Source organism: Dromaius novaehollandiae, chromosome 19, assembly GCF_036370855.1.
Source record: "Dromaius novaehollandiae isolate bDroNov1 chromosome 19, bDroNov1.hap1, whole genome shotgun sequence".
In the NCBI taxonomy this organism is placed as follows: Eukaryota; Metazoa; Chordata; class Aves; order Casuariiformes; family Dromaiidae; genus Dromaius; species Dromaius novaehollandiae.
The window spans coordinates 12,570,133-12,595,498 of record NC_088116.1 but is presented as its reverse complement, the minus strand read 5'-3'; the positions used below and the strand labels follow the sequence as shown (position 1 = coordinate 12,595,498).

Here is a 25,366-nt window from a genome sequence, read left to right as displayed (position 1 = left end):
CTGGGGTCCCGTCCCTGTTCGGATGGGACAGAGGGTCTCTCCCAGCGTGGGCTGGCAGCAGGTGGGTTCCCATCAAGGCTCCACGGTGAGGGTAGGTTGGCGTTTTCTTTGCTAGTTGGGCTACTTGGCACCCCGTCGACTCTTTGTGGGGCTGAAGCCGTGTTGCCCCAGTGCCCCGATGGATCCTACCGCTCACGTCGCCCTGTCCCCCCCGTCCTGGTGCGGAGAGCTGGCGTTACCGCTCAGCTCCAAGGATACACCGCTGCGCTAGCTATGAAAACAGGACACGTTTATTGACAAATGTAACTCGTACAGACCACGCGTAACAGGAGGAGAACGCGCCCCTGCCCGGCCGCCGCGGTGGAGCTGGGCGGGAGGGCTGGGGGGCTGCAGGCACGGCCCGGCCCGGCCGAGCAGGCAGGGTCCCCATGGGGCACAGCTTCCTCCGCGTCTCACTCGTGCGAAGAGCTCTCCTGGCAACCCGAAACTGGCTCTGTTTACACGAAACTGTCTGTATTTACACAGCCGCCTGCATGGCTCCCGCTCGCACAGCCCAGCCCTGACCCCAAAGACCTTTCCTAGCCCCAGGTCTGCCCGGATCCCCTCCTTCACCCCCCCTCCCTGGTTCTGCCTGCTCGCTCCACCCCGCCTGGGCTTAACCGCTATGATGGGCCCCGTTGGGCCCCTCCCGGGCGCCGGGCCTCCGGCTTGGCCAGCTCAGAGCCCCCCGGGCTGCCCTCTCCCCAGCCCTGCTCGAGCTCGGCCTGCCCTGTGCCGGCAGATGGGGTAGGGCAGGAGAAGCCTCAGCACCCTCTTGTCTTCGGATAACCCCCCAGGTGCTGGGGGAATTAGCCCCCGCAAAGGGCCGAGGGCTGGGCGCCACCTTCCCCCCACCTCGAGCTCAGCCCTTGTGCCTCCCACGCACCCCGACCCCCCGCTGGGGCACAAGTCATGGCTAAGTTGAAGGCATCGTCTAGCTCGGAGGAACTTGTCCTCCCGGCCCTCGGGAGAGAAGGTCCCTGGCCGTCCGGGGAAGCGGGTACCTCGGAGCCAGGGCGCAATAGGTCAAAGAGAAAAGTCCACCGGATGGAAAGTCCGAACTAAGGTGGCCGTTCCCCTCGTCAGAGCCCCGTGAGCCAGGCGTTCCTCCTCTGCCCCGTGCCGGGAAGGAGGGTGGGCACGGAAAGGCAGTCCTGCGGGATGGAGAGCAGCCGGCAGGCTCGGGCAGACGGAGGGGAGCAGGGAGGGCGAGGGGCTGCCCGGCTCCTCACACATAGTTCCTCTTGTCGTAGCTGGTCACGGCAGAGCGCGGGGCAGAATAGGCCACCTTGCTGGGCGCGTACCTCTCGTCTTTGGGAGGGCAAGAGCAGCAGAGGAGAGACCCCCCGAACAGCAGGAGCGCGGACGCCGCCCAGCCCACGTAGAGAGATGCGCCCAGCTCCCGCTTCTGAGAGTCGAGCACCAGCGGGTTGTAGAAATCCCGGATGATGGTGTTGGCCGACCAGGAGGCAGGGATGAGGGTCATGATGCCGGCGAGCAGGAAGATGACGCCGGAGACGATGGTGATCTTGGCCTTGGCCGTCTCGTCCTCCACGCAGCGGGTGCACTGAGCCCCCACGATGGCGACCAGCACGCCCAGCACGCCCAGCACGATGGCCACCACGGTGAGGGCGCGGGCGGCCTGCAGGTCCTGGGGCAGCGCCAGCATGGAGTCGTACACCTTGCACTGCATCTGCCCCGTGCTCTGCACCACGCAGTTCATCCACAGCCCTTCCCAGATGATCTGGGCCGTCACGATGTTGCTGCCGATGAAGGCCGTCACCCGCCACATGGGCAGCGCGCAGCAGATGATGCTGCACAGCCAGCCCACCATGGAGAGGGCCAGCCCCCCGATCTCCAGCCCCATAGACATGGTGGCGGGCTCCGAGCGCGCTTCCAGGCGATGGCAGAGAGGAATCCGCTGGCCGATACACCCCCCCGGGCTTCTTCGCCGCTGCGCAGCCTGCGGGAGATCGGCTTACACCTGGGTGCACCTGCGCCTCTGCCCGTGCTTATAAGAGCCAGGGGAGCGGGGGCCGGGCTGCATTACCTCAGCGCTCGTGCGGGGTGGGGTTTCGCCGCCGGACGCTCCTTTTCACTGGCTCTTTTGCCAGCATCCCACACCCTCCCCTTTGTTTGCGGAGATGGCGGTGGTGCAAGAGAGGGAGGGGAAGGGGTCACCTGTGATGGCCACCGGTGGGGCTGCCTGGCAGCGGGGAGGCCCAGGACGCTGCAGGCCCCACCAAGCTCGGAGCAGGGGGTCCGGGGCTGGACGGGGCCCAGCCTGGAGACCGAAGCCCCTATGCCCCCGGGGCGGTACCGGGAAACCCGACCCCGTCAGCCCCGGTGCCAAAGAACAACATGCAGCAGGGAACGCCTGCCGCGCTCGCGGGCGAGCTGCCCCCGTGCCACCCAACACCCCCCGGCCCGCCAGGGCAGCCTGCGGCCTCCGCCGCGCCGCCCGAACCCTCCGCCGGGCACTGGGAGACAGCCGGACTCTCGGCTCCAGAGCAGCAAGGCCTGGGAGCCCCTCGGCTTTGTGCCGCTCCCGGGCCCGGCGAGCACGCGGGAGCTGCGGCCGGGAGCTCCAACGGGGCGGCAGTGCGGCTGCCCCGGCCCAGCCTCCCGCTCTCCGAGTGGAGCAGCGGTGCAGGAGCGCGGGCTGGGGGGAAACCCTCGCTATCGCGTTGCGCCTGGCCGCTCCGGCAGCGACGCTGTAGGTCACAGTTTATTTCTGTAACTCTCTATCAGATCTCACGTTTAACATACTGTCCAGAAGGAAGGCAGTTTATTTAAGATTACAACCCCGTCGGCTTTTTTATCCACTCTGAGATTGCACCTTATCGGCCTGTGGCCCAGCAAACGCCGGGAACACTCAGGCATCTTTGCATTGCCGTGCAAAGTGCAGCGGGAGTTCGCGTCGCGGCTGCAGGCTCTGCTCGCGGAGGGTGACAGCCCCAGGGTGCCCGGCACTGCGACCCCTCGGAGAGCCGCGCTTTCTCCTGCCTCCCGCCGTGGCAGACGTGGGACATGCCGAAACTCCTATGTGGGCGCGTCCGCGGGGATCCCCGGCCAGGCAATAAATGGCTTCACTCGTTCCTGCTCGAATGTTTCGTCCTTGAGTTTGAAGGAAACAGATAGCGCACGTAATTGCTCCGGGAGCGTCAACCTCGTGAACCTGCCGGCTCCGGCTTCGACGGTGTGGCAGGCTGCGAAGGAACAACAACGCGTGTGCTAGGAAGCGGCAGCCGCCCCGGCTGCAGGGGGGCCTGATGCCCACCGCCTCCATGATAGCGAGGCGGACCCCGAGGCGGGGGCCTTGCTGGCCCGTGGTGCACCCATGTCTCTTTGGCCCCGCGCGGCCCGGCTCCGGGGCCCCGCTGCGGCCGTGCGCTCCAGGTGCCTGCAGCTCCCTCCCGGCCTCCCGACACGCACAGCTGCATCTTGGTCCAGGTATTTGCAGCTCCCCCCTCCCCAGGAATGCGCCCGCCATCTCCATCCCCCTCCGCAAGCAGCAGGACACGCTGAGCTGGTGCCCGCAGGCTTGCTCCGGCCTGTCCCCTGCCTTCTCCAAAGCCTCCCCTACAACTTATTAACTACTGGAGCGTGCGGTGCTCAGCGGGCTCCTGGCAGCCAGTCCTGCGGTCTGAGTCCTCCCTGCGCGGGGGACGAGGCTCCCTGCCATGGAGAGCGGGGCGGGTCTCCGTGTGCACCCAGCCACCCACTGGGTCGGTCTCCACCACCCCGCATCACCCCGACCCTTGCAGTTGGCTGGGTCCGTCTCTGTCCCCTGGCAGCACCCTGCCACCCTGCAGCCAGCTGGGTCCGTCTCTGCCACCCTGCAGCACCCCGTCACCCCGCAGCCCTCTCGGTTGGTCTCGCACCCCACAGCACCCACCCTGTGCACACACAGAGGTAGGTGCATGTGCACACACGCACAAATGCCCGTGCACACGCACACACATGCACATGCACACCCCCCCCCCTTCAGGCAGCATGCATATGTACATGTGCAAACGGGTGGAGGTGAGACTCGCAGGTGCAGAAACACATACACACGATACACATGTAAGGCATGGGTATACTTATCCCTCAGGCAGGGGTGCACACACATTTGCGGACGCACACACTCAAAAACTCACCCATACATGCATCCACCGATGCACATGTTCACAGACACACACAGACACGCACACACGCACACACAAACTCGGGTGCACCCCCACAGGCAGGGGTGCACACTCGCTCACCAGTGCACGCTCACAGGCACACATACAGGCACCAGCATAGGTGCACGCAAGTGCATGTATGCACCGGGGTGCAGGTATGCCCAAAGGCGTGCGTGCGCTGGCACGCGCTCACAGGTGCAGATTCACCAACGTGCACAGATACACATGTGCACAGATACACACATACAGAATCACTCCCATACGCCCCACAGGTGCACACACTCGCGAATACCTGTGCAGGTACGCACACACACACACATGCAGCAGTATAGATAAACCCGCGGGTTTGCATACACAGGTACACACACACACGGAGGTGCACGTGCCCAAGCGTGTGCAGCGAGAGGTGCCCACAGGCGTGCAGGCACCAGGTGCATGCACCCCCGCAGAGGCACGCGTGCACACGTGGGGGCACACACAGGGCCATGCACACACGCACGCAGGGGCATATACACACACACACAGGTGCAAGTGCAAGAGCGGGGCACAAGCAGGTGCACACGCATGCGCACATACACACAGCCGTGCACGCACAACCTGGTGCATTCACGAAAACACACGGGGTGCAAAACACACAGATGCACACGCATGTGCATTTGCGAGCCCAGGCACAAGCAGGGGCCCTTACAGATAGGCACAGGCAGTGCACAAAAACACAGGCGTGCACGGGTGTGCACACATGTGCACACCGCAGGGGCACACACAGGAGGCCAGTGGTGCGCTCAGGAGCACAGGCAGCTGCAAACATGGGAAGGGGGATGAGCCCTGGGATAGGAGTGTGGGGCAGGGGGAGGGCTGACCCCCAGGGTGGGTTGTGGGGCAGGGGCACAGCCCGGGAGGCAGCGCCCCGGCGAGGGAGGTGACCGGGCCGGCGAAGGGGGAGGACCTTGCCCAGAGCAATGCCGCTTTCCCCACGTTTGCCCGGCAGTCCGAGCGCTGCGCGGGGCCAGGCAGCCCTCCGTGCCCGCGGGGCTCCCTGCGCCGACCGCTCCGCAGGTAGGGCCGGCCGCGGGGGGCCTGGGGGGCTGGTGGTGACCCCCGCCGAGCCCCGGGAGCCTCTGCCGCCCCCTCCGCTGCAGCCTTCCGCCGGGCGACGCCATCTGCTCGGGGCCGGGCCGGGCCTCCCGTCGGAAAAAGCCCCCGAGGAGCGGCCCTCCAGGCCCCGCAGCCGTCATCCCAATTTGCTCAAAGTACAGGTTGTGCAAAGCGGCGGCGCGCGGCGAGCGCTCCCCGGCTCGGGGGCAGTTTCTCCGCGGGGCGAGCTGCTCGCTGGCTGACTCAGGTGAGAGGCAGCCTCCGACCGCAGCGACCGAGAGCGCTGCCGGCGCCTCCGCCTCGCCGAGCGTGCCTCGGCGCCCGCGTGCTGGCGGCGAGGAAACCGGGCGTTACCGGGAGTGGCGGAGCGTGCCGGGCACCTCATCGGGGTCCGACCTTGGTCCCGGGGCCGCCCGAAGCCCCTCGGCCCTTGCGGGCGGGAAGGGACGGGGAGCTTTGTTAGCAGCAGGCCACCGGGACGAGGGGGTGCCGCGAGGCCTTGTTCGCTCGGCCGAGCGTCCGAGCCCGGCGCAGGTCGTCCGCCACGGGCACGGGAGCATCTCGGCTTGGGCGACGTGCCGCTCCGGCCCTCCTCGCAACTGCCGCGCTGCGGGAAGGACGTTTGGCCCTGGAGGACAGGGCAGGAGCTGTGCCGAGCCCGGCTGCGTGCTGTCCATCGCCCGGGCGACCCGCTTCCCCCCCCCGGGGCGAATGCCGCGGCGGCGGGAGGTCAGGGCAGAAACCGCCCCGGGCGCCGCGGGGCTGCGCGTCCCGCTCACGTGCGCCGTGCGGCCGGCGGGAGGCTTGGGGTGTTCCCTCTCCTTGTGGTCTGGGCAATGACGGCACGTTTCATCCCCCGGGGAGCTGGGCCGGGACGGTAAATGCCGCCTCGCGTGCTTATATTACAGGAGCAGGGCTGCTGGAGCTGCCCCGGCCGGGCACGCAGGCGCCCCGTTGCTGAAGCCCCTCCGTGACAGCGGTAGCAGGTAAGTCGGCTCGCGGCGTCAACGGCAGCTCTGTCTCGGCCGGGCGAGCGGCCGGGGTCCCTCTGCGGCGAGGCCCCGAGCGTGGCGCCGCCGGCCGCAGCGGCCTTGTCGTCCCCAGGGGCAGCTGCCCGCAGACCCCGCTTACAAAGTCCCCGCTTTGGAGGTGTTCCCCTTCCCGGGGACGTGGCTGTCGGCTCGCACGTCCCCCTGACTAAAGGCTCAATAGCAGCTGAATGTGTTTTGCCAATTCTGAGCTGCCTCTTTTTGCTCAGTAAGTCGATAATCTTTTTTTCTTTTTTTTTTTCCCTGTATGAGTTTAGGCTGAAACTCCAGGTCTCCAAGTAACCCTCGTTGCATGTATAAATATGACAGATTTTAGCGTAAAGGTTCCTTGAGTATCGGTGCTCTTAGCTGAGTTGATAAAGCCACTTTGGGATTAGACAGCTGAAAATCACCTTACTGTGCACATTTGAGCCGGTCAGAGAGTTTTATGCCGGGAAAGAGCTTTTTGGGAACATTCAGTTTCTCATAAGCGTGTCATTGTGTGGGTAAATAATCCGCCGGTGGAGCTGTTTGGTGGTTTGTGTCTGCCGGGAGGGAGAGGCTGCACAGCTCAGCTTCGCTGGATCGGTCACGGCGGCGCGAAACGGAGAGCGGGAGAGTTCATGACCGTGACTCATCCCGTAGAGGTGAACCCGGGGATCCCGGCTGCTCTCCGCTTCCTTTGAAGGCTCTCCCGTGGGTTTGGGATATCAAGGAACTTGTGAAATCCGGAGCTGCGAGTTTGTGACCCAGCCTCTGCGTGCCCGGGGGCGGCTGGGTGCTTGGCACCAGGCTGAGCGCCCCTCGCCTGACCCAGCCGGGAGTAACCGTAGGGAAAAGGGAAAGGTGGAGATGCCACCCCTGGCCTGGGCAGACACCTGCCCTAAGTCCGCTCGCACCGAGATCCCTGCCCAGAGCCCTCTCCTTGCAGACGTCCTTCGCCCTTGCACGAGGTCGGTGGTGGCACAGCATCCCTTCCGTGCAGCACCTCCATGGGTGCTGAGCATCATGCGCAGGTCCAGGGGTTTACTGCCTCTTTCTGCCTGACACGGATCCCCCGAGAGGGTCTTTCTGTGCAGCTGTGGGGCCGTGTGGGGCTGCGGCATTTCCCCCTCTCCCGGTGAAGTGGTTCTCACCTGCAAGGAGCAGTTAGGCATTTTCTGAGCTAGGGGCTTGTGGCGAGGGGCTTGTGGCCAGTGGCCAGTGCGCTGCGACAGGAGCCTTGCCCTCTCGGACCCGGTCGGATGCTTTGCGTCAGTGCACGGTGCATCAGGGGTTGGAGCTTTGGTCCCCCCTTTCCTGCAAACTCCTTGAATTCAGAGCAGGGCATCCACACGCCAGCTGGGTGCTGGTGCAGGTGCAAAGTGGCAAAGCCCCAGGGTGGGGTGAGCATCCCCTTTTGGCAGGGAGCAGCTCCCTGCTGAACAGACAGGCCATTGCCCCATGCTAGCTGCTGGGACAGGTTGGAAAGGTCCCATCAGGGCGAGTTGTGTCCCTGATCCACATCTAGTGAGGTGTGGGCATCTCCTCTCCTGCGCTTTGCAGTTCAGGATCTGGAAAGCATTGCTTTGCATGGTGTATCTTTCTGCACCGGTCTGGGCAAGACTCTTTGGATGCTCTTGAAGTGCTGCCCTTGCTGGGACCATGCAGGTCGGTGCTCTGAGAGGCAGTAGCATGCTGTGGCATGGACTGAGGCCTGCCCTGAGCCAACAGCAGGCCAGCAGAGCTGAGGTGAGCTGGAGAGGAGGAAAGCACTCTGGGTGCCGCAGTCCCTGGGCGAGCGCTGGGACTGGGGCTTCACATGCGCTCCTGGTTGGAGGGTTGCTTGAAGCCAGAGCTGAGGTCTGGTTAGATGCACCTTGGCAGCCCTGTTGCAGCAGCTGGGACCGGGCTGTGTTGCTGTGAGGGCGGTGTCCACACAGTGATCGCCTCATAGAGCATACGCCAAGATATTCAAAGGTGCTTAGGTGCCACCTGTGCTTCACCAACATCCTCTGGCCAGGGTTTGATGTGCATCAAGCACGGGATGATGCTGCAAGAGTCAGTTGCTGCTCCTCCGCTCCCTGTCTGGCCACTCGGCTTGCGTCTGCACATCGTACTGGTCGTGATGGCTCTGAGCACCTCCGTTTCAGTGCTGGGGACCGGCCCACAGCACTGATCCAGCTGCAGGAAAACCCAGACTGGGTCTGTTCCCTGGTGCAGGTTTCTGGCTAGCTGTACAGCCCTTGTGTTTGCGTGGTGAATGAGCTGCTGGGGAATGTGGGGAAGGGCAGGAGGGGTGTTTCTTAGTGTCAGATACCAGTTTAAATACATGTCACATTCTGGCCTGAATTACAGGAATCTGCTGTCAGGGAGCCTTGCTGGCGCCTGCCTTGGCTCTCCAGGCTCCATGGGTGAGTGTGAACTGCCCTGCGCCTGCCTCGGCTCAGGCCTTTGAAGTTCTGCCTGTGGAGGAGTCCCTCTCCCCACCTTGTCATCTATCCCTGGCCTGGAGGCATGTCCCTGTGTGCCTAGGGCGATCCAGCCCACAGGAGGCAGCCAGCGTTTTCATATGTAGATATGTGCGCGCGTGTGTGCATGCTTGTCTCCAGCCCCAAATAACTTAGTGGTTAGAGCAGCAGTCTGGGAGGTGAGAATGACATTCAGCCTTGGGCAGAGTTAAGTCCCGGTGCTGCGTCCCTCGAAAAGTGCCCCAGCCAGAGGCTGCTCTGGGGTGGGATGGATCAGTCCCAGCTGCTGCCCTGCAGATTAAAGGGAACCTAACCACTAGGCTCCACTCTCTTTGGCACAAGGGGCAAGTTGGTATTCAAACAATGTGGGTGATCCAGTAGTGGAGGCAGACTGAGGAGCATCTCAGGGTAAACAGAGTCTGGGTGGGGACCAAATCCCTCCCCCGAACAGGCAGCACGGGGATCTGGGCTGGTCTCCCATGTCCTTCCCTGCTCGGTTCCCCCTGCTCTGAGCTGTGCGTGTACGTGGGCAGAGCCGGGAGGCCACTGGCTTGTTCCTGGCAAGGGTTCCTGGGCCATGATCTGGAGCTAGACCCAAGTGCCCTCATCCCTGAGCACCCGTACTCTGCCTCTCCCCTGCACTCATCTCCTGACTGTTGGCTTCTGCCTCAGCCAGATGCGAAGATCCCGAGCCCAGGCGCTGGCTGGGATCCTTGCAGCACCGACTCGCTGCAGCCTGTGCTGGTGCATGGCTGCGGTGGTGGTGGTACCGCCGTCCCTGGTGAGTGCAGCACTGGTGCGAGCAGCCTCATGGGCATGGGCACGGCTCGTCGTGCTGCCTGGGATGAGAGCCTCAAAGCCTGGCTGCGCTACCCCATCGTCCCCGGTGCCCAGGGACGGGGCAACTCTGCCCCCAAACCTTTGTCAGGGCTCTTTCCTTCTACTGCAGGTCTCCTCTGCTTGCACATGCATCACTTGATGTGATGCCCAGGGATATCCAAGGCACAAGTGATTATATTGTATCAGTAGCCCTCCGTCCCGCTTCCTCAGCAGGAACTCAGCCAGGCGATTGACGCTGCGGGGAGCAGCCCGGACCAGTCTTCCCCCCCAGCCAAACTCGGCACCGGGGGCTGGGCTCCCCACACCCCCGCTTCACACACCCCAGCTGGTGGCAGTGCCCACCTGCAACCCACAGCTCGGTCTGGCCCCGCAAGAGGTTTCCCAATAACTTATCTGCCCAGCACTTGAGTGCTCAGAAAAGCTAAGACAGTCTCAGGCTGTGTTATCTTTTCCAAAGTCCCACAATTAAGCTGGAGGGGTAACCGTGCATGTCTGTCTGCTCTTGTGGTCTGTCTGGCCTCATCCCATGCCAGTGGTGGGGACGCTTCAGAGGCCACGCTAGGGAGCAGGAGGATGCAGAGAGGAGGTGGGTGGGCTCATAGGTTAAAGAAGGAGCGGTCTGGCCGAGCCCCAAGGCTCCCAAATGCCATCCGCAGAGCTTAGCCCGTGGTACGGCCAGCCGTGCCGTGCGTGCTGAAATGCCGAATCGCGCTGTTGACACCACTCGGCCATGGCATCCCGCTGCCCTGAGGGTGCTGAGCACCTGGCTCCTGCTCATCTTAGCATGCTCAGGGCCCTGAACGATTCCTGCGATGCTGCTGGTCTTGCCTGCGCCTTGTGCAGGGACATTTGCTGGCTCTTTCTTCTAGGTCAGGTACCGGGTGTGCTGAACCCTTTCCCTTCTTGGTCAGCCAGGTCTCTTGGGTCAGCACCGGGAGATAAGGGGAGACCTCAGTGGTTGCCTCATTTTGCACCCGTGACCCTTTGGGAAGCAGAAACTCTGGTGCACACGACTGGTTCTCCTGGGAACACGCTGTGTGTGTGCTCCTGGGGAGCCTGCACGTCCTGAGCAGCAACAGGAAAACCAGGAAGCAAAACGCTCGGCTGCAAGGTGGCTGTGCCGGTGGGTTGGGAAGTGGCTGCTTTACATCCCGGCTGCTTGCTTTCCATATGCATGTTTCTGTTGTTTCCCAGCTCTGAACTGCCCTGGGCCGGATCACGTTGCCCTTGCTCTGCTCCCACTGCTGGGAGCTGACTCTGCTGCTCGCCTTGGGGTCCCCGTAGGGCTCCCCACTTGCCTTCCACCCGCCTGCCCCATGCTTCACGCTCCTGCAAAGTGAGGCCAAGCCATATGCTGGGCCCGCGTTGCAGTAAGTCCTTCCCTGGGCAGCTCTTTTCTCCCGCAAGCCATGAGCGGGGCTGATCATTGCTGCCCTGCTTCAATTTTGGGGCTGCTGCCCTTTGCAGCCCACGTGGCTCAGGGCCAGACCCCCGTGCCCGCGCCGTGCAGCCCCCTTCCCTGCGCCCATCAGCCCTCCCGTCGCTGCACCCCATCCCCTGCCGGGCGGCGGTGCCGGGCACGTGGGGAACAGGACGACGGGACGCCCGCAGCTGGCTGTGTTGGGAAAGAGGGATGTCGTGTGAACTCGGGCTTCGCAGAGAAGCGAAAGGCGGGGTGGTTTGTGGGGTCTGCCCCCTCCCCTGGCCCCAGGCAGTGCCGGCTCTCCTCTGCGGCAAGCCCGCAGCAGCTCCGACCGGTTTGTGGGTCTCGGTGGCGGGTGGCGACACCTCCTGCCCGAGGCCTAATTGAGGGATGGGAAGCGATCGTCAGATGCCAAGGAACAAACAAGAGTCGCTTGTGCCCCGGCAGGGAATGGAGCCGAGCAGGATGGGCCGCGGGCTCCCGTGTCGCGCCGGCGGGGGAGGCGTGCTGCTTCCCCCGGCCCGGGGGGAGCTCAGCGGGGCTGCGCTCCGTAGACAGCTGGGCAGTGGCAGGAACAGCAGCCCCATGAGCTGGGGGGAAAGTGGAAGTGACTCCACCCAGGTCTTGAAGCAGGAGGCAGTGGGGAGAACAGCAGAGAATCCTCATCCCTGGACACCTGCTTTCTCTGCAGCATCCCATGTCCCCGAAGGCTTTCTGGGCTGAGCCTCGGAGCCTGCTCCTGATCTATCTGGGCATCTGCCGGACGGCAGGCGGAGCAAGCATTCCTGCTAGGCTCTCCCCATGCCAGGCTGGCCTCATCCCGGTCTCCTGCATCCTTTTCTGGGAGCAACAGGAATATTGTGTCATTGCTGTGGGGAGAAATATGAGTGGAGGAATCTCGGGAAACTGGTTTTACCCCTTCGTCCTGGGCCGACCGGATGGAGCAAGGGGGCTGGAGCTCCTCCCTCGGCGAAGGCATATAACGTCTCCAATGGTCCCGGCAGCCGGCACTGCGCTGCGGGAGCCAGGCACGCGTGTCGGCGTGGGCCGAGCGGCGGGCAGCGAGCGATGGCTTCCATGGGGCTGCAGGTGCTGGGCATTGCCCTCTCCGTCATAGGCTGGCTGGGCACCATCCTGTGCTGCGCGCTGCCCATGTGGCGGGTGACGGCCTTCATCGGCAACAACATCGTGGTGGCCCAGATCATCTGGGAAGGGCTGTGGATGAACTGCGTGGTGCAGAGCACGGGGCAGATGCAGTGCAGGGTGTACGACTCCATGCTGGCGCTGCCCCAGGACCTGCAGGCCGCCCGCGCCCTTGTGGTCATCGCCATCGTGCTGGCCGTGCTGGGCACCCTGCTCGCCATCGCCGGAGGGAAGTGCACCAACTGCGTGGAGGACAACACCGCCAAGGCCCGGGTCATGGTCCTCTCTGGTATCATCTTCATCACTGCTGGCATCATGATCCTCATCCCCATCTGCTGGTCAGCCAACACCATCATCCGGGACTTCTACAACCCGCTGGTTGCAGAGGCCCAGAAGCGGGACCTGGGGTCCTCCCTGTACGTCGGCTGGGCAGCCTCTGCCCTGCTCCTCCTTGGCGGCGGGATCCTCTGCTGCACCTGCCCCCGGCGGAGCGAGAAACCCTACTCTGCCAAGTACGCGGCGTCTCGCTCGGTGCCAGCCAGCAACTACGTGTAGGAACTGCTCCGCGCGCCGCAGGGCTGCTCGCCCCGGCCGCCCGGCAGCTTGGCACGTAACCCGGACGCCTCTCTCCCGTGCAGACCCCCGCGACCAGGCTCCCGCTGCCCTGCTCGAGCCGCGGCACCTGGCTGACTGCTCTGCACCCCCCCGCCCCGGGATGCACCCACTGGGGAGCTCTCGGCAGCTCCCGCGCTGCAGGGCAGCTGGGGGCTGGCGTTGCTCCCCGCGGCCAGGCCGGGGCGGGGGGGTGGGAGCCAGGACCAGCAAGAGCTGTGGGGCCGGGTGGTCCCCAGCGCTTAGCATCCTGCACTGCAGCTCCTTTTGCTGGAGCAGAGGGAGACCTTCAAGGTCCTGAGGCGAGCCCAGCCTGGCCTGCTGACCCTCCTCGCCGGGGGGTTTGAGGCTGCCCTGGGCCTGTGCCGCGCTGCTCGTGCAGCACCCGGGGACGTGGCGCTGGCGGGACGGGCAGGAAAGGGTGCTGGGGCGGCGCGGGGGGGCAGGCAGAGCAGACAGACCTGCCTTTGTTCGCCTGCAGATTGAAGCTGGATCTTTAATCTCGGCTGAGACAGAGAACAGAGAGATCCTGTCCTGGCTGCCCTCCCCCTGCAACCTGCCGGACGAGGGGCCCCGGCCGCCTGGGCTGGCGGCCCCCTCCCTGCCGCCGGCATGCCTTGTCCCGAGCTGCCGTCTCCGGGAGGGGAAACCCAGGCGCGTCCCCGCGACAGCACCATCTTTGGTAAAAGCCGAGGGCTCTGCCGCCCGGTATCGAGGTGTGCCGTGCTGTGTCACGGCTCCGAGCGCTCCCGGCCGCCTGTCCCTGGTGTGCACGTGGGTGGCACGGGACGCCGCGTCTCCGCGTCCGCTGGCTGGTTTGCCCAAGCCCTGCTGCAGAGGCGGCTCTGCTGGGTAAACCAACCCTCAACGCCGCGAGCGTGTGTCCGTAGGAACAGGCGGTGGGGACAGCACAGGGGAGCGATGGGGACAGCAAATTTTTCCCGCGTGGCTCAGCCTCACGTTGCCCCAGGGCACACGGTGGCTTGGGGACCCCCGGCACGCTCCCATCCCCCCTCTACCCTGAGTTTTTACTTTGACCTACTTTTGGGGCTTTTATTTGTGTAGCTGTACGTATTTATTACTCCTCTCGGCAGCTCCCCGGGGCGGGGTATCATTAACCCGGGAGTGGGAAGACAGTGGCTTGGCTGGGAGAACTGGTTGGGGAGGCAGGAGCAGAGCCGGGCAGGGGCTGCACAGAGGCGTTTTCGTTGGTGGCCCTGGCACACAGGGACCGATTCCTGGGATCTGGCCTTGCGGCATGGGGCACCCCTGTGACCCCCTTGGCCCCTTTTGGCCAGTGGCAGAGTTGCCCATGGGCACCCCGGGCTGGAGGCACCTCCCCGAGCAGCCAGCGGGGGTGCGGGGTGCCCAGGCCAGCCCTTTCCTGGCCAGCGGGCATTAAATCCAGGCAGGACAGGGTGACTCGCATCGCCATCTGTGCCCGCCAGCTGTGGTAACATCTGCCCGCCGCGGCACAGACATCCCACATTAAATGGTAGCTGCTCAGACCCCGCTGTGCTTTGTTTTCTTTATCCTCTCCAGTGCTGGCCTCAGCCACAGGACAGCCGGGACCTGGTGGGTCCTGTGCCACGGACACCCATGTCCTGGGAACACCGGCCTGAAGTACCTCCAGATCTGCTTTCTGGAACCTATCACAATCCCAGCCTCTGCCCCGGCCTCCGCTCTCCATCCCCGGTCTGGCCTTATCCCAGCCCTGGCACCCGGCGCCCACGTTCACCCTGCTCCGCCGTGGCCGTGCTCTCCTCCCCGTGCGCCAGGTGACCCCAGGGATCCAGCCACCCGGTCCCTGCATGGTGCCAGGCATGGTGGGTGGGCATCAGGGCCACCCCATGCCCAGCCCGGCGCTGTCGTGGGGTCCCAGGCGCCCGGGGCCGGCACCCCCATGTCTCTGCGCTCCCTGCCAGACCGGCGGGCCGACCGGCCGCGCGGAGCAGGCGTAGCAGTCTGGGTGCCGGGTGCCGCTGAGGAAGGGGTGATGCCGGGGAGGTGTGTGCTGGCGTGGCCCCGTGCCCCGGGGCTGGGAGCACCGTGGGGCTGAGCTCTGGCAGGCGTGGGTAAGGCCAGATATTTTGCTTATTTTGCTTCCAGCAGTGCAAATCAAGGCGGTACCCAGCCCAACGCAGAGTCTGGCCCTGGGGACTTCCTTCCCTCGAGTCTCGCGGTGCGGGAGGGCTGAAGGGTGCTCGGGAGCGGTGAGGTCTGGGCAGCCCATGCTGGTGGTGGCCTTGGCTCCATGGGGGCTCCCTCGCCCGCCTCCGTGGCGGGTTGCACGGGAGTCGCCCATGGCAGCACCCACGGTGCCCTTGCACTACGCCTGCCCCATAGCGGATGTCCCACGCTGCATGCATGAAGCTCGTGGTGTCTCATGCAGGTCTGGAGCCTTGAGGGCTCACAGTTTCCCTCCTCTTTGCTGGGAGTGGGAATGCTGGAAATGGAGACCCCAAAACGCTCCCACAGTCCTGTGCTGCCAAGAATCATGGTAGATGGGCAAAAACATGAGTGCAAGGCTCCCACGGGCACCGCACAGGGATTTGCTGGGTCACTGCTCGCCCCCGAGCCATCTGCAATGCTGATGTTTCCGTGCGAGCTGGTGATGGGGGCAGTCATGGGCTCGTGTTTTAGTTGTCTCTTCCAGCCAGAGGAGCCACACGAGCAGGTCTGGGCTGGCTGGCAGGGGCACCCCGGGGGAGCTCCTGCTGCAAGTGCCTACATCGATCCTGCTGTAGCTCAGGGCTAATTTGTGGCCCTGCTCACCTCGGACTCTGGCGGCACTGCAGACCTCGGGGCGTTTCACCTCCTTCTGGGAACAGGGGTTTCCCCAAGGTTTCTCCCTGGGGATGCTGATACGTGAAAGGTGCCCGGAATGAGTGAGAAGGTAGTCAGGAAGGAGAGGCCACAGAAACCGAAACCAGGGACAGAGAACCGAGACAAAACCTCGTGCAGCTGCCGCAGGGTGTGTCGGACACGTACATGGCACTGCCGGTTCCCTGGCACTGCTCTGCCTCCACAAAACCCAGCCTCGCTGTGCAGCTTGCGCTCGGTGGCCAAATGCAGGTCTCTGCCGCTTGCAGGCGGCGCTGGCAGCAGGAACAAGCTTTCCAACCACTTGCACCTCGGGCCAAGGCGTGAGCATGTGGTGCTGGGCCGTGGTGACACGCAAGCACCCTCTAAGTGCTCTCTGCCATGCCAGCGCCCAGCTCCTGGCGGGATCTGTGCCATGGGAGTATGGAGCTCTGCTCCCCACAGGGCTGAGCAGCGAGTCGGGCCACGCGCGGGGTGAGGGCAAGGTGGCCGTATCCAGCCAAGCACAGCCCCCCTGGCCCTGGTCACCTAACCCTCCAAGGGGATGACCAGCTTTGATTTGCCTCCAGGATGGCTCTCTGTGCTGTTCTTGATCAGAAAGAGGAGCCCCTGTCGCTGAAAGTGCTGAGCACTAAAGTCAGTATCAGAGAAAGACTTGAGCTCTGACCTGCTTCCAGCGCCCCGCAGAGGAAGCCCTGGGTCCAAAGGGCGCTGCAATGCAGCAGGCAAGGACAAAGCAAAAGCTACCCTTGAACTGAGTGTGACAAGTGCTGTGGTGAGGGCAGGGGGCTGCCTCATGGGGTGGTGCCCAGCCCAGGTGCCCTCTGCAATGTGCTTTGCCTAACACAGGGAGCTGGGGAGGGAAGTTAAGCTGAACCACCCGTGATGGACCAGGACACACGGTGGCCCTTCTGGGTTGGCCACTGCAGCCACAGAGCCCACGCAGTGGAAGCAGGACTTGGGTCGATCATGGGGTTGGGGGGGGGCTGTGCTTTGCCACTTGCCCAGATGGGCACAGCAAGCCCCTCTCCCACACTGCACAGCCCCACTCCCTCAAATCCTTCCCATCCCTTTCCAGTGCTGTGCACAGACATGGCATAGCTGGGATGGGGCAGTCGTGGAGAACTGCTCCGTGGGTGCTCAGGCAGATGGGGACATTTTGGGTGAGCACAGCTCAGCCAGCCTCTTGAAGCTCAGCCTCCGCAGGACCTGGGTGCTCAATGCACCACATTGCACGCTGGCCTGCAGCAATGCTCAGCGCGACCCGTGGTCCATGTGGCCTGCAGCTGTTCCCATGCAGATAGGGAACAGGATGCATCTAGCATGAAGGCAACATCCCCCCAACACCGGCCAGAGCAGGCCTGGGCTGGGGGCCATGTGTGACTGCTGTGCCCTCTCCTAGCAGGCCCTGCTCATGGCGACGGTGACGATGCAGCTGAGTGGCCTGGTGCTGGCCATGCTGGGCTGGCTGGGCACCATCCTCTCTTGCGCACTGCCCATGTGGAAGGTGACGGCCTTCATCGGCTCCAACATTGTGGTGGCCCAGGTCTTCTGGGAAGGGCTGTGGATGAACTGCGTGTATGAGAGCACGGGGCAGATGCAGTGCAAGGCGTACGACTCGCTGCTGGACCTAACCTCCGACCTGCAAGCAGCCCGCGCCCTCGTGATCACCTCTATCATTGCGGCCTTCTTTGCCTTCCTTACCGCCATCATGGGTGCTGAGTGCACCCGCTGCGTGGATGACAACGGGGCCAAGATGAGGATCTCCCTTGTGGCAGGCGCCATCTTCATCGTGGCTGGCATTGTGCTGCTCATCCCCGTGTCCTGGTCCGCCAATACCATCGTCAGCAACTTCTACAACCCCATGGTACCCCAGGCGCTCAAGAGAGAGCTGGGGGCTGCCCTGTACATAGGCTGGGCCTCCAGTGCCCTCCTGCTCTTTGGTGGAGGTATCTTGTGCTGCTCCTGGCCGCCAGCCCAGCAGGATCCCTACCCCAAGAAGTACAGAGCAGTGAAGACCTGTACCCCTATGAGCTACCCCATGAAAGACTACGTGTGAGATGCCCTTCCTGGAAAAAGCTGTTCCCCGCCCAGCCTCGCCACTCGATTGCAGGGCCCTGGAGCTGCCAGCTCAAAAGAAAACACTGCTGAGCCTGGGGGTGGTGGTTTATTGGGTCCCCATCCCACCCTAGAGCTCCTGTCTGCCTGTGTCCCACCAGTCCCCTCCCTGCTTGCGCACAGCCTCCTCCTTCCTCACCCTGCTCTCAACCTCACCGAGGATTATGCTGTCACCCTCCTGCCCCCCTGCCATGTGTGGGCCCCTCCCCCTCCCTGTAGGGAAAGGGGGTGGCCAGATCCTGCTCACAGCCTGCTGTCCCCATGGCAGTGCCACCACGGTCCCCCGTGAGACACAGCCACATGTGGGCTACCTTCACGCTCTCCTTGGATGCTGCTGGCTGCTTCTGATTCATTTATAAATGTCTGGGTGCCCCCGAGGCTGTCTGGGCTCATTTCGCACCAGTAGAGGGGGGAGGCTGGTGGTATTTCCGATTGCTTTTCCCAGCTCCAGCACACCTGGATGCATGTCACACCACCTCCCCAGCACCGGCAAGGGACTCGCACCCACACACATCCCCATTGGCCTCGAGCTCGTGCCTGACGAGGAGCCATGGCGGGCGAGGGTGCTCCCCCCTGCATGCGGTTCCCTCGCTGTGCGCCCTGGCTTTGGGGACAGGTGATGCCTCCAGCTGGCCTGAGGAGCAGGGAAACTGAGGCAAGAAGAGGGCAATGGGAACCAGGAGGTGGGATGCTGGGCAGCCCCATCGCGGTCTCCTCCAGCTGCAATGGGCTCGAGGGCCGGCCCCGGCAGCACAGCACATCCCCGTCATACCGAGTTCAGCATTGCAGCTTGCTCTGGTCATCCTGACCCCAGACCCCAGGAGCTGGGAAGGGATCAATCCTGCTGGCTGAGGTTACTAGACCAGAAAAGGCCTATCAGGTGCCCAGTGCTCAGAGAAAGGCTGAACCTAACCCAGGTCCTAGCCCGCTTCCCATCCCCGTGCCATGGCACACAGGAGTCGACAGTCCCAGCACTCAGGGTGCAAAATATCCAGGCAGACAGCAGAGGCAGAGCATTTATTTGACATGTCAAGTGTGAGATCAGGACAACCACAACCCCCCACTGCCTGTCTGACTTGATGCCCAGGGAATGGTGTGCAGGTAACATAAGACAAGGAAAAAAAACAAACAAAAAAAAAGAGTGGGGGAAAGCAGAGCATAAGAAGAAAAAGGAGTGGGGGAAAGCAGAGCAGGGCAGGCAGCTGCCTGCAGGGTGGTGTGGCTGCCAGCCACCACCACAGCGTGCCCCACCACCGAGCAGGTGGCAGGCACAGCTGTGCCAGCAGCACCCGTGTGCAGCACTGTGCTGGGGGAACCCCAGGGACAGGACTGGAACCAGCCGAGCAGAAAGAACCTGGGGGTTAAATGCAGATCCCAGCCCAGCCACGAGTGGATGGCAACTCCTGGAGAACAGGGAAGGCTGAGTGTGCCTCTGACATGGGCCTGGCTTCAGCTGGAGACACATGATCGCTAGGACAGGCACAGCCACAAAAGCATTTGGGTATTTCTAAGCTTGAGGGACAGACCTGCGGGCTCTCTAGGCTGAGCTCCCAGGAGTTTTGGCTGGATCAGGGTAGACACAGAGCAAACACAAACCACTAGACATGACTGAAAGAAATGGGGCAGCTCAGCCTGAACTGCAGGGACACACAACTATCATCTGCAACTGGGGAAGACCTCAAGAGGAAGGAGATAACCTGTTCTCCATGTCCATGGGAACAGGACGAGCTGTAACAGGCCTAAAAAACAAACAAACAAGAAATCCCAGCAAGAGATTTGAGTACAAAACTTCCCAAGGAAGCACTCAAAGAGGAGGGGGTGGAAGCACCACCACAAGGGGCTTGGGGAACAGGCCAGGCAAGCAAGGAGATGAGCACGGCCTGGCAGAGCCGGCTCTTGGGTAGGGAGCAGCCACCAACCTCCTGAAGTCTCTTCCAGCCTCATTTTCCATACAGACCATTAACTACCAAGTTGTAGGAAAATGAGAGCTTAAACAGCTATTGAGGGATGAAAGGCCGGATGTGGCACTTTGAAAGCTGGTTTAGGCTGGGCGTTACACCAGCATAGCAGTTCCTAGTTCAGACTCCAAGGCCTCCTGCTCTTCAGGGTATGACCCGCTGTAATTACTGAATTAGTTCTTGGTAGAGATGAGGGTCCAGGGAGGATGAAGAGGAAGACTGCAGCATGTGTCAATGGGGACCCACCAGCAATGGTACCCAGCTGGGGTACCAAATGAAGAAGGATCCAGAGTGTGACCACAGCCATATACGAGGGCTGAGAAGTGGACAATATAGGGAGGAGGCAACCCAGACAGGAGACAGCTCTATCCAGCCAGGCAGATCTGCAAGATGTCATAGCAAGGATGGGAACAAATGTGCTGGGGAAGGTACCTGAAGGCCAGAGCTAAGGTCCAGGAGACCCTAGTGAAACTTGCAGAGCCTCCCTAAGCTGAGAAGCAAGGTCCCCAGGGCTCTGACCTCAGGAAAGGAGCCAGTGAAGGGGAATGAGGGAAGCTTTGGCAGTAAGCAGTTCCTCAGGAGTAAGCAGGAGCCACTTCAGGGCCACGAGCTGGCCAGAGTTCAGATGAGCTGCAGAGGAGGATCTGGCAAAGGAACACTTGCAAGCTGGGGGAGGAAGGCGATGAGCCTCCAAGAGCAGAGAGCTCAGACAAGCAGGTGACATAAGGAGGTGCTGAATACAGGAGGCTGCTGCTCTAGCTCATGGCTCTGACAGCTCCCCAGAAATATCGTCACCCCCACAGCTGAGGCCCTGCTCTGGGACGGGGTTGCTTGGCTTAGCAGGGTGGAAGGCACACAAAACAGGGTGAGAATTTACAAGGGCCAAATACTCAACCTCCCTTCCCTGAGCCATTTTGGGCCCTTAACCCTCCTCAACAGGCGGGACTGGGCACTTCTGATAAACATAGATCACCCCGGAGATGTAGTCTGTGCCCTGGGTGCTCTCCTCCTTGGACGTGGCCCTCTCCCACTGGTCTACTTCCTGGGCCAAGACCTTCTCCCAGGCACCTTGCTGCTCCAGGCTGTCCAGCACTCGCTGCAGCTCAGCCTTGTAAGGCAGGTTCGAAACACTGCTCCTCGTCGTCAGGCACAAAAAGCCTCCTGCCAAGAGAGGAGTGGGTGGACAGGGAAGTGCTCTTCCCCTGCTGCCCGGGCACAGCAGCTCTCCTACCTTGGGGCTTGAGGAGGGGGCTTGACACCCCACACAGATGTCCCCTGGAAAGGGGGCACAAGGCAGGCACAGAGGGCACTGGGAAAGCAGCCAAGCAAGACCCAGGCTAGGGCACCATGGCCGGCAGGGCATGAGACCAGCAGGCAAGGGACAGGTAGGACGTTGCTCCCAAGCCTGGCTCCAGCCAGCAAGCTGGGACAGAGCTGCCACCAGGCAGGGATCAGGGTGCCAGCACATGTCCCCACATGGGCCTCAAGGCAGGGACAAGGCCGCGTGCTGGCCCCACACTGCAGGGGACGGGTGCCCTGTCCTGCCGCAGGCAAGGCCGGTCCCACCGGGCAGGACGCCCCCTCGGCGGGTCCCTCGGGGCCGGGCCGGGCGCCTCACCTGGCTTGGCGACGCGGAGCAGCTCCGGCACCGCGGAGCAGGGCACCTGTCCCTCGCCGAGCGCTCCCACCACCATCACGGCGTCGTAGCGGTCTGCGGGGACAGCGGCGCGGGTCAGCAGGGCGGCCCCCCCACCCCGGGCGGGCTCCCCGGCGCCGTCCCATTACCTGCGGGCCCGGGCAGCGGCTCCGGGCCCAGGACGCAGCGCCGCAGCTCCTGGTAGAGGCCGGTGCCCCGCGCCCGCTCCAGCATGGCCGCGCTGCCGTCCACGCCGTGCAGCTGGCGGAAGCCCCGGCCCTGCAGCTGCGGGGACACGCGGCGCCGTTAGCCCCCGCCGGCCCCCGCCAGCGCCCGCCCCGGCCCGCCCGGTACCTCCTGGGCTACGAGGCCGGTGCCGCAGGCCACGTCGAGGACCAGCGCCTCGGCGGGCGGCGCGGGGAAGGCGAAGGCGAGCGAGGCGGCGGCCAGGTGCGGCGCCCGGTACTCCAGCGCGGCCACATCCTGCGGGGAGAGGCGGTCAGCGGCCGCGGGCCGCCGGCGGGGCCCGCCCGGCCCGGCCCGGCCCGGCAGCCGCCCGCGGCACCTGCTCGTAGCGGGCGGCCCAGCCGTCGTAGAGGCGCAGGCGCTCGGACAGGGCCGCGCCGCCGTGCACGGCCGAGACGCGCTCCCGCAGCCCCGGCGACAGCAGCATGACGCCCGCGCCGCCGCGCCGCGCCGCCACCCCATTGGCTCCGCGCCCCGCCCAGGCCCCGCCTCTCGCGCCTCATTGGCCGTCTGCCCGCCGCCCCCGCCCGCCGCCCCGCCCCCGTTCGCCGCGCCGGGTGACCTGCGGCCGGGTCGGCGCGACCAAGCGCCCCGAAGGGGGAAGCGGGGGCGCGACCAAGTGTCCGAGGGGGATGCGAGGGCGCGACCAAGTGCCCGCGAGGGGGGTGAGGGCGCGACCAAGTGCCCCGGGGGCTGGGGACGCCGCCTGTGCCCAGCCCCTCCGTGGGCTCCGGCACAGCCTCGGCACAGGCCCGGCCCTGCGGCAGAGCCCCGAGCCCTGGGGAAAGCGAGGGAGCCCCCACGGCCCCCGCCGGGCCTCTGTGGCGTGCCCAGCAGCCGGCAGTGTTTATGGGGCCCAGCCTGGGGCCCCCCAGGCAGGACGGTTGCCCGGCGCCTGCGGGAGGTCTGGCATCGCCGCGGTAATGGCCGGGGTGGCCGTGGCGGGTCTGGCACTGGCCCCCCAGTGAGGTCCCCGCTGTCCCCCAAACTGCCCGCTGGACCCTCCTCGTCCTCCTGCCCCCACAGCCCTGTGTCGGACGCGTCCCCCGGTCGGCCCTGCCCGCGGTGCCCTGATGGGGCGGCCGGGGGCCAGCACGCGCGGGGGGCCAGGGCAGGCCTGCCGGAGCCTGCTGGCCGTGTGCCTCAGCCTGCTCGCCCGCTGCTGGAACATCCCGCGGGACGTGGTCGGCAGCCTCCGTTGCTGCCTGGAGCTGGGGGCCAACGTGCTCTTCTGCTTGGCCCGCGAGGCGCTGCTGGGCGTCATGGTGCTGCTGCTGCTGGGCTGGCAGGCGTTCGGGAAGGGGCGGCGCTGGGCCCAGACGCAGCTGCGGGATGGCTCGGTGAGCAGCGATAGGGGCTGGGTGCCCACCGCCCCTTCCTGGGGTGGGATCTCACCTTACTGGCTCCTGGCCTGCCCCTGGGATCCCTCTCTGTGGGGTGGCCCCAGTCTCCCCACCCCAGGGTGGCATGGTGCTGGGAAGGGTTCCTGAACCAGGCGGTGGCTGACCAAGACGGCCTGTCCTCCCCGCTGGTTCCTTGCCCTGCGACACCCCGGCTCCCTTCTGGCTCCCTGAGATGCCAGGCTGGGCCGTCACCTCCCTCATCTCCCTCTGGCCCTGTCAGGACGCTCTGCGGAGGCGGCTCATCAAGGCACGGCGACTCCTGGGGACCTGCTGCTGGCACCTGCAGGGCCTGCTGGTGGGGCTCGCCTGGGGCCCTGCCTACGCTCTCACCTGCCTTGTGTCCTGGCTCTTGCAAGCTGCCTTGGACCTCATGGGCAGGGTGGCCAGCGAGGAAGAGGAGGAAGAGGAGGACGATGGGGAGATGGAGCTGCTGAAGAGCTGAAAGGAACTGAGGCCTCGTGTAGTGAGGGAAAAGGAGGAAGGCAGTTGAGTGCACTTTCCTAGCACCATTGATAAAGCCGCTGGAAGGCTTTTGCTCTTTGTGCCTCTTCTGTCCAGGGAAAAGGGAGGAAAGTGGGGCTGGCTACACGCTGGGAAGTCCCTCTGTAGGGCAAGCAGTGCAGAGAGACCTGATGTCAGCCATGGCAGAGCACATGTCCAAGGAGCATTGTGCCGCTTGGCATGTGGGGCCAGGGAGGGGGTCAGCAACTCCTTTTCCTGGGCGTGGTGCCACTGTGTAGGGGGCACAGTCACTGTCTTGCTGCAGGCTGTCCTTCATTTCAGAGATCTCAAAGGGCACCTTGTTATGCATCTAACCTTAGCTTGAGGCATCATCAGGCCACCTTACTGTGCTCAGTGGACTCCAGAGGAGGCTTTCACACTCCTCATGGACCAGCACATGAGGAAAAGAGAGACTGCTGCTCACTGGACTTGTCTGGCCTCTTGGCTCGGGCTGGGTAACCAGCAGGACTTGTGACAGGGCCTCAGGTGCTGGGTGCTCAGCATCTGCAGAGAACCCAGAATGGCTAAGGGAGGAAGGGCTTGTTCTTGGGGTGCCTGTGGACATGCCAGAGCTTTCTGTCTGTCACTTCTGGACCTTACTACCCTAGGTGGAAGTGGGGGCCTCAGCCCTGCTGAAGCCTTCTCCATCTGTTGAGGTCACTGGGGCTGGGCTGTCTCCTGCTTTGGTCTATCCAGTGTCTGGTGCTGAGGGTTTGGGAGGCAACTAGGTCCCTAGTGGTTATGGCCCTGGGTAAATACTGCACATGTGCTTCAGCACAGACCCTGTGCACTTCTGAGGTTCTGCTGTGGGACAGGTCACCTCCAGCTCCACTTGCACAAGCCACCATTGCTCTACTACTCTCATATAGGGCACTTCCAGTGTATAACCTGGATGTCATGGTTACACACCTGCTCCATAGCCCCAGCAAGTTGCTTATAGAAATACAGTGTCGTACCACTTCCATGGGTGACATCCTGTCCCAGGGCTCAAAAGGATAGTGTCCTACCTTGTCACTTGGACCAGTGGTCTCCTTCCCTGCAATGTCTCCAGGCCCTGTCCCATCCTACTGCTAATAAAGATCTGCTGGTCTATTGTTTTTGCAGGTCAGGTACTGCCTTATTGCTGCCTTGTGTCACTGATGTTATTAAGTGCATGGTGACTGCTGTCTGCGCAGGTCATCTCTTGTCCTACCACTTGTCCCAGCCCAATAATGCCCTGAAGTTGTGCTGTCATTCTACCATGTGTACTCACCATCCTGATCTCCCCTGCCACCACTCAAACAGGTCCTGCCCCACAACATGTAAAAGTAATGTATCGACCTAACGTTGATTAGGTTTCGAATCTGGGGAGTTCAAACCCAGAGGAAGAAAGCATCTGCCACTTGCGCAGATCACTTCATGTCCTGATGCATATTCAGCTCTCCAGCTGTCCAGCCACTTTTATGGGTCAGTCATCCACCATACTGCCCCTTGCATGTGCTTGTAGTTGAAAAGCAGCAACAGAAGAATTTGGGGTCAGAAGGCAGAGACCTAGCACCCTGGAGCTCTGCAGGTGTAGGAGGAGTGTTCTGCCTGTATCATGTTTGGTTTTGCTCACTGGAAGCGGGACAAGAATTATGTAGAGTGCCAACATAAGGGACAAGGATTTGTTAAGATACCTTCCCCTTTGATCTGGGTGCTTTACATTTGTTATATACTGTATCTGGCTGATTAATGAAGGACATTCATTATTTTGTAGATAGAAAGGGTCCCATCTGGAGGTGGCATGCTCGTTGCTTAGTGAGTCTCTGCTGTGCTACGAGTGTGACACTCATTTTTGCTAGAGCTACCTTTGACATTGGTAGTGAAGATAGTTCACTTGAACTCTGGCTTATGTGATCAC

The 25,366-nt window shown here is 63.3% G+C and overlaps 4 protein-coding genes across 7 annotated transcripts; 2 read left to right on the top strand and 2 right to left on the bottom strand.

Moving 5' to 3' along the window:
* Positions 1-272: 272 nt before the first annotated feature.
* On the bottom strand, positions 273-2,040 carry LOC112987427 (claudin-3). Its single transcript, XM_026107338.2, has one exon. It carries the CDS (start codon positions 1,910-1,912, stop codon positions 1,268-1,270), a length of 645 nt encoding a protein of 214 aa, XP_025963123.1. The 5' UTR covers positions 1,913-2,040; the 3' UTR covers positions 273-1,267.
* A 3,138-nt stretch (positions 2,041-5,178) lies between these two features.
* Positions 5,179-18,117, top strand: LOC112987424 (claudin-4-like). 3 transcript variants are annotated; one of them, XM_026107332.2, is made up of 3 exons: positions 5,179-5,264; positions 6,212-6,289; positions 17,025-18,117. In XM_026107332.2, exon 3 carries the CDS (start codon positions 17,037-17,039, stop codon positions 17,679-17,681), a length of 645 nt encoding a protein of 214 aa, XP_025963117.1. In that variant the 5' UTR covers positions 5,179-5,264; positions 6,212-6,289; positions 17,025-17,036; the 3' UTR covers positions 17,682-18,117. The 3 variants fall into 3 exon arrangements, with proteins under 3 accessions (XP_025963117.1, XP_064379550.1, XP_025963116.1); XM_064523480.1 differs by lacking the exon at positions 5,179-5,264 and adding an exon at positions 5,341-5,550; XM_026107331.2 differs by lacking the exon at positions 5,179-5,264 and having other exon boundaries at positions 6,075-6,289; positions 17,028-18,117.
* Positions 12,051-14,307, top strand: CLDN4 (claudin 4). The gene has a single exon (XM_026107330.2). The coding sequence runs from the start codon at positions 12,113-12,115 to the stop codon at positions 12,740-12,742; it is 630 nt and encodes a 209-aa protein (XP_025963115.1). The 5' UTR covers positions 12,051-12,112; the 3' UTR covers positions 12,743-14,307.
* Positions 18,118-18,742: 625 nt separating the features above from the next.
* On the bottom strand, positions 18,743-22,053 carry METTL27 (methyltransferase like 27). Of its 2 annotated transcripts, XM_064523478.1 has the most exons (5): positions 21,900-22,053; positions 21,689-21,817; positions 21,484-21,619; positions 21,317-21,409; positions 18,743-20,859 (listed from the first exon to the last, which is right to left on the bottom strand). In XM_064523478.1, the coding sequence occupies exons 1-5, from the start codon at positions 22,005-22,007 to the stop codon at positions 20,621-20,623; spliced, it is 705 nt and encodes a 234-aa protein (XP_064379548.1). In that variant the 5' UTR covers positions 22,008-22,053; the 3' UTR covers positions 18,743-20,620. The 2 variants fall into 2 exon arrangements, with proteins under 2 accessions (XP_064379548.1, XP_064379549.1); XM_064523479.1 differs by lacking the exon at positions 21,317-21,409.
* Positions 22,054-25,366: the final 3,313 nt, after the last annotated feature.